We start from the raw sequence: 7443 nt of genomic DNA, 5'->3' as shown, positions 1-7443 counted from the left end.
TTTTCCTCTTTTCATTGCGGTGCGTTTTCTCTTCGTTTTCGTTCTGCTTTTTTCCGTTACTCTATTTCATCTAATTTGATGCTTGAGTGGACATACAATAAACAATAAACATTGGTTATTGGTTGTCTTGGTTAGCTTCATACTTTAGCATTTGCAGATGTAAGTCACTTTTTCATGTTGTCTGAGCCACCTGCTTTCAATCCATTCCCAAAAATTGTAAAAAAGCAGGCAGTGTTTCCAGAATAGCAGGAGTCTTTCATCTAGTGCGTTTAACTTTTCCGTGCGTTGCGAAAACGAAAAACACCTTTAGTGGATTTTCTTTTCCGTTTAGGTAAAGCAATTGCCCAATAATTGCTTATTTGGAATCAGGCAAATCCATTGCCAGACTTTTTCTGCCATTTGAGTGAAGAAAAATTCCCTTTTAGAGTAGTGCTACTCGAGAATAGAAACAATGTCAACTGCATGATTTATCTTTTAAAATCATTTGTCAATATGAAGGCATTCAAGGAAATGTTTGAACAAAAATACAAATGTCATGTCATTTCCTCTCTGTGCCCATTTCTGCTTTTTGCTGTGAGTGCTTTACAAAGCTATTATATGTGCTTAGTTATTTCATGAACCAGTCAGTGACAAAACCCCTTCACTAGGGAAGAGCAACTTTCACACAATGACTCTGGCGTTACTAGTTGTCCTTGGGGTATTGAAATGTTCCTGGGGGGCCGTTCAAATAGAATCCTTCCGCTATTTTACCAAAAGGGGATCATTTACCCAATATCCGGATCCTTTTGTCATCACGAATCAAGTCAATACTTCCGGGTAATGTGACATCAATATTTACTTCTCCTGTATGGTTCGGCAATTTGTACCCTAAAAATATTTGAGACGAGCTTGAGAGGTTTCAGTTTCCTGGAATAGTTCCATTTTAGATCTCACATAGAGTGTAGTGGCCTCGCTCAACTGTCTGGCTGTGATGCCTTCATATTTGATGAACAGGAGAAGAGCTGCGCAATAACTAATCAATCCCTTTACACCATCGACTTCGAAAATCAAGGACCTAGCACCAAAATCGTTGGATCAAAGTACAGAGAATTCAATGCCATTAGTGAGTACATAATCTCTTACATCTATTGAACTTTAACAAAAGCACTGGCACACGTTGATAGATACACCATTCATGAATATGGCCATTAATTTTCACCAAGTTTTTGTTTGTAATTTTACAAGATTATCTTATCAAACCTTTCTACTGCCACTTTTTTGGCTGTTACAGCAAAAGAAAAGCAGAGTTTCTAAATCTTGTCATCGTTCATTGAGAATAACCATGCACGGTGGTGCCCACAGCACTGATAAAGTTTTTCCACTAAAGCCAAGACTTTTGGTATTTCCTAGTAGTTATAAGAACAAAAGTAATAGCTTTTCTCAAATACCATGTTGGAAAATACACCAAATTAGTATATTAATCCACTTAAAACCTGGAAAGAGATAACATTCTAAAAAGAGTAACTAAAACCACATCAAAAAATTGACTAGCTGATGATTATAAGGTTACCAAGTGACCAATGTGTGGGTAAAAAAAACATAAGCAACACTGATGATTTTGATAGCAGAAATAGCTCAGATAATTGATACGCAGGTGATTGTCATTCTTTTAAAGTGTCATGTAGCCTCAGCCTTATGTAGCAATTCTGAAAAGGTAGAAACAAGGTTGCGAAAAATGTAGTCTGAGATTCCACCATGCTAGAATCAATCGCCCTGGGGAAGGACGCTTTGGTCAGATCAGGCATAAATTTGTCGTTAGAGTCCCTCCATGATTTGGCTAGGGTCACTAGACCCAATCCAGCCGTTTGGGTAGACCCAGCCGGAAGTGGAATGGCCTGTATTGGCCAACCTAGATCACGGTCGCAATGTATTACCTAGAAATAAAAACAACGGTTGGTCTCGGTGGTAAGTCGTAGACTCTCTTTTATTTATAGATAAACATGGCTTTATATACAGAGAAGAGCATGCGCTTACGGCGCCTGTTCCAAGTCTGTCGCAACATGTTGGAGCATAGAGTCCCTCTTTGGGATCAGAGTGTGGTTCTCTCATGACGATGCTTTAGTTCGTATACATGCCCTCGTGACAAAGTATAAGGGAACCTTGTACCTTGTCAACAAAGAAGAACCGGAAGCTTCGCATGAGAGACCCTGTCTATGATAGTTGCTAGCAGACATGGCAGATTTACAAATACATATTTACATGTGAAGAAACAATTCAAATTTTGAAGTAGAGTAAGATTGGAAGAATGAGATAAAATTGAATCATTGAATGAAATGGAGACAATGAGATAGAAAGTGAGAATGAGAGGAAATATGAATGACGAAATAACTAGTTCGTCATGGAATTTTGATTGTTCTTGGAAGATTGGGTAGAAATGATATTACTGTAGAGATAAGAATGACCGAGGTCGATCACACCTAAGGACAAAATGCACGTTATGGGGGCACCGACTGGGCTAGTCGGGGAGCTCATGGATAAAAAGGCCTTAAACATAAGATTGTGGAAAGCGGGAATCAACTGCATCCGATAACTACATTTGAGCGAAGGGAATCAACAGCATCCTTGCCATATTTGGAACGTTCATAGAATGGGGCACGTGAACTCATTCTTGAGCACGGAATAATTTGTCTTCCTTCTTTAGGGCATCGCGGAACATACTTCGCAGAACTTGAACTTTTTCGTACTTTTTCTCTGATTAACAAACTCCAACTCTTACTGCCACTTTTTCGAAGGGTGGTTAAATTTTGTCCGTGTCCATTACGGTTTTACGTGAATAAAAAGAATGGCTGGTCCCCTTTCCTCCATTCTTGGAGGGCAGTTCAAGCTTTAAGAGAGTTTTGAAGCTGCATAAATAAATAGCTCGGGGAAATTGTATAAAATTGACATTGCGCATCGGATTGTGCGAAATGCGAAGGGGGAATCATTTGTGTACGAGGATGAAGCCAATTGGCAGACTCGTCAAATTTGTCCACTGAGCGGCGGGTTGACAGTACAAGCGATATGAAATGTGGTGTATGTGTAAAGATTAACAAGATTGGTGAAGACTGGCCCGTACATGTCACGTCGTGGCAGGGGAAATAAGTTAGTAGTGAATGTAACCATGAACGTAATGGAATTTGGAATGACATTATAAGAAGTTGAGTATTTGTGCATAAACATGGAATATCTAATTGGATTTGGGTTAGGACCACAACAAAATAGTCAATGAAGAAGTGTCGGCTCTATCCACTATGGACAATGCCAATATTGAATGGGTGTAATGGGTCCCTGTCCAAAGCAAGGCTATTTTCAACAGCCATTCATTCATCCGGGGAAAATAGAGAGAAAATAGAGAAGTGCTGTCCCATGACCTTGCGGGAATGGACCTTCACATTGAGGGAGGCTTAATCTATGAGGAAAGTAAAAGTGGACACTATTTAGGATAAGCGTGCATCCCAAGCGGTGTTGATCTGAAGCACAGGCCTTCATTAAATGGAGAGGAGTAATAACAATGAACTTGGGAGGATTTGATGAATGCTTGATGAAAGAAAGTGCCGAAGGACCCATTTAAGTCATTGTGGAGGATAATCAATAAGCAAGATACATAACCAGTAAAAACCAATTGTGAGGACATTTGCGATAAAGGAATGCTATGGCCACGAAGAAGAGAGAAATGGGAAAAATATTGGGAAGACAGTTTGGGAACAAAATGAGCGAATGCCAAACCAAAAACCATAAGAGGAAATTGTTCGGTTGAAACCTCAGTGATGTGACTTTGCGCCTTCGAAATGGGACATTGATTTTGTGCCCTCGAATCGGCAATGTGATAAAAAGATGGCGATAATAGATGACCCTCTCTTCTCATGAGCTCGTGGTTCATGGTGGAGGCACATCATACATCGGGGTGGTCATCCGAGCAAAATGAGTAGCCAGTGAAGAAGGGGACAGTAGGATCCACGAGTCCACTCAATCCACAATGGACGATGCCAATACTTGGATATGACTGTGTTTTGGAAAGGTGTTCATTAGAGCCACCCGTTCATCTGGGAAAAAATAGAGATCCTCCTTGAGCCATCAAGTGTTGGGCCACGACCCTCCGTGGGTGGCCCTCCAGATTGAGCGAAGCCTCCATGGTGCCTCTAATCCACAAGGAACATCACTGGCGGGTGAGAATATCATTTCCACAAAGAACATCATTGACAGGGGGGAACATCTATGCCACGAGGAACATCAATGGCGGGTGAGAACATCTAGCCCACAAGGAACATCATTGTGGGTGGGAGCCACTTTTCCACAAGGAACATCATTTAAGCACAGGAATCTCTTTTCCACGAGGAGGATCATACTGGGTAGGAGCTTCTAATCCAGAAGGATCATCTTCTTGGGGCTGGGAGCACCTTCCCAACAAGATCCATCGTGCATGTATAATGTAAGCACTAATCACATCATTGGCAAGTGGAAAAATCTTTGTTGAGAAGTACGGGGCCTGGTTGTGAATTTCCTTGAGCTCTCCACGAGGATTCGTTATCCACCGAAATGGGTCCTTGGTTGAAAGATGGATTTCATGCTCCCTCGATTGATCAAATCGTGATGCGATACCTTCGAAATTGGAGACAAGATCACCAAGGCGTTTGTCGTCAAAGATTCATCCGAGACTCCACTAGAAAGTTTCCAAATTGTCAGAAGGGCTTCCTTTGCATATACCCCAATGGGCATTGGTAAAAATTGAAGTCAAGCATAAAAGACTTGTCTCTGAGGGTTGTAGGTAAGAAATGTCACGGTCGCCATGTATTGGTCAAACTAGATTACGGTCGCCATGTATTGGCCAACCTAGATCACGGTCCCAATGTATTACCTAGAAATAAAAACAACGGTTGGTCTCGGTGGTAAGTTGTAGACTCTCTTTTATTCATAGATCAACATGGCTTTATCTACAGAGAAGAGCATGCGCTTACGGCGCCTGTTCCAAGTCTGTCGCAAAATGTTGGAGCATAGAGTCCCTCTTTGGGATCAGGGTGTGGTTCTCTCATGACGATGCTTTAGTTCACTAGACTCAATCCAGCCATTTGGGTAGACCCAGCCGAGAGTGGAATTGCCTGCCCACACACGGTAGGGTTCTGACAGTCTTCAGGGATTTTGATTGATTTTGGTTTGTTTTTTCAGGGCTCTTTGGTGAGACGTAATTACTTTAAAACCGAATTCATTTGTTCCTCATTTATTTGTTTTGTATATTTAGCTTATGCAGGTTTTTTTGATTTTGTTATGTAAAACATTTATCTCCAAATCAATGACTAAGATGAAGAGTTCCTCGTTAGTTAGTTTGATTGGTCAGTGGTAGTTAGATATTGTAAATGACAACTTGAAGGATAGAGTCAGGAAACTATTTGCGAACACGATGACTGCTTCTTGGATGGATGTTAACTTATTGTGTCTGTCTCCTTCCAACCTTACTTATTTTCCTCTAAAAGTGCCTCAAGAATGCTAAGTTGTCGAACATGTCTGGTGATGTACAAGGGTTTCTATTTCACCATTCATTCTGATCAGTCGTTTGGTAAAGTTGGTCAATGGTGCCCGATCCATGCTGTCGATCTGTATAACGGTGGGGAAAACATGCTTGATCTTTGTCTTGTTCATGGATGAGTATGAATGCCAAAGTTCCTTTTCTGCTGCCTTTAAACTTTTGAAATTGTCAATATAGACCATTTTTGGTCGACCTTGCCATGCAGTAAGCCTACAGAAAGCTTCAATGAATGACTCCGCACTGAAGTCTGGAGTGAGTTCAAGATGAACTACTCGACTGTATATACAGGTGAATATGCACCCATGTGCTTTGTCACAGTCGAATGGGTGCAATGGCCAAAAAAAGTCCACGGAAATGTTTGTGAACCTGGACGGTTCGTCAACCCGTAAATGCTGTGGGAGTGGTCCCATTCATTCTTGTGGCGGCACCAATGTTCTGCAATGAGGTTTGAGGCACATGCGGGCGATTCGTTGTATCTCACGTTATGAACCATCCAGAATCCAGTATCGTCTTCAGTTTGAAGCATTCAACTGTGTCTTATACAGACGACAGTTATCTGTGTGGAACTGGAGAACGATCTTTTCTGTTACGGTGTGGTGCTTAGGATGAATGATTAGCTCCTTGCTCAATCAGGTCTGAGCTTCGAGCAAATTCAATTTCTTGACATGTTTTGGCATAGCGTTTCTTAAAACCCGACGCATTCAAGGGTTGCAAACCTTGTTTGATTTAGGTTGTTTCTTGTGCAAAGGATTCACTTTGAGCCAACCGAATCGAATAACGTTCCATTAGGCGGTATTTGTCGAATGCTATGCACTTTGAAATGTAGGACATAGGATAGAATCTCAAGGCCTAATGCGTTCAGGAATCGCATTACCCACGCCAGCAGGCGTACTGCTGAGTGCCAGCTTTCAAATCGATGCAACATGCCTTGATCGACTTCCGTCGGACTGACTCAAGCTTGTCCAATGTTTTTACTGATCTCTGGATTGTCGCACAATTCTGCTTCCTCTTTGGAGATGAATGGCTGACCGGCCCCCAACCACGTTTTTACTTTACTTTGGAATAAAGATGGTCCTGCTCACCATAGGGGGTGGTTGAGTAGATCGATTACTGAGCATCTGCGTAATCCAACGTCGTCAGGGTTGGTTTATCCCGGCCAGAAGAACCAACAAGACGTCGGAACTAGATCAAGAATTGGGTGCAGTTTTAGAACAACAAACTGATATCGGATGGGAGCCGTTGGCATTCTCTCGGGTATTATCAAAGGCTGAAACTCAGTACTAAGCATTTGATCGCGAGCTCTTGGAGTTAAAGAGTCAATTCTGCACTTCCACCACTTCACCGAAGGAACTCCATTCATTGCTTTTTTCATCCCCGACCTTTGATTTTGGTTGTGCACTCAAAGGGGTTGTTGGGGAGTAATCGTCAGTCACGTCGTTTCTTCGTCATTGCCGATAAACAACAGATCTTAGCCATATTGAAGGCAAGAATAATTGTGTTACAGATGCCTTGTCCCGGATTTATTATCTGGCTGCATCTCCGATTGATTGGTGTTCTTTTCGTGACTCGCAATCCGAAGAATCCTTTATCAAAGCTTTACCTGGCGCCTTTACTGGAATTCAGTACGAATTGGTTGACTTTGATTGTATTCCAATCTTATGTTACGTATCTACCGGCCCATCTCGACCCTTGGTTCCTCAGTCATGGGTTTCACGCCTGTAGTGTTATTCCTTATTTAGGTTATCACGGCTTACGCCATGCTTATGCATCATGATCTCTCGTTCTTCATATATGCTCTCTGTGTATATACGATCTCTTGTATCCATGCCCCAACTACCGTTCAATAAACAGTTTGCAATAGAGCTTCAACCAGAGTACATCGTCTGTCTGTTCTCCACGCGTCC

The 7443-nt window shown here is 41.9% G+C and overlaps 1 protein-coding gene across 1 annotated transcript in view; it reads left to right on the top strand.

The window, feature by feature from the left end:
* The first annotated feature begins 643 nt into the window (after positions 1 to 643).
* Positions 644 to 7443, top strand: part of LOC131887182 (uncharacterized) — a 27525-nt gene continuing 20725 nt past the window's right edge. Inside the window, exons 1-2 of the mRNA XM_059235718.1 lie at positions 644 to 816; positions 927 to 1102. Of these exons, the coding sequence (XP_059091701.1) occupies positions 668 to 816; positions 927 to 1102 (325 nt within the window). The 5' untranslated portion in view covers positions 644 to 667. The remainder of the gene's footprint in view (positions 817 to 926; positions 1103 to 7443) is intronic.

Source organism: Tigriopus californicus, chromosome 9, assembly GCF_007210705.1.
Source record: "Tigriopus californicus strain San Diego chromosome 9, Tcal_SD_v2.1, whole genome shotgun sequence".
In the NCBI taxonomy this organism is placed as follows: Eukaryota; Metazoa; Arthropoda; class Copepoda; order Harpacticoida; family Harpacticidae; genus Tigriopus; species Tigriopus californicus.
This window is presented reverse-complemented; position numbering and strand designations above follow the sequence as displayed.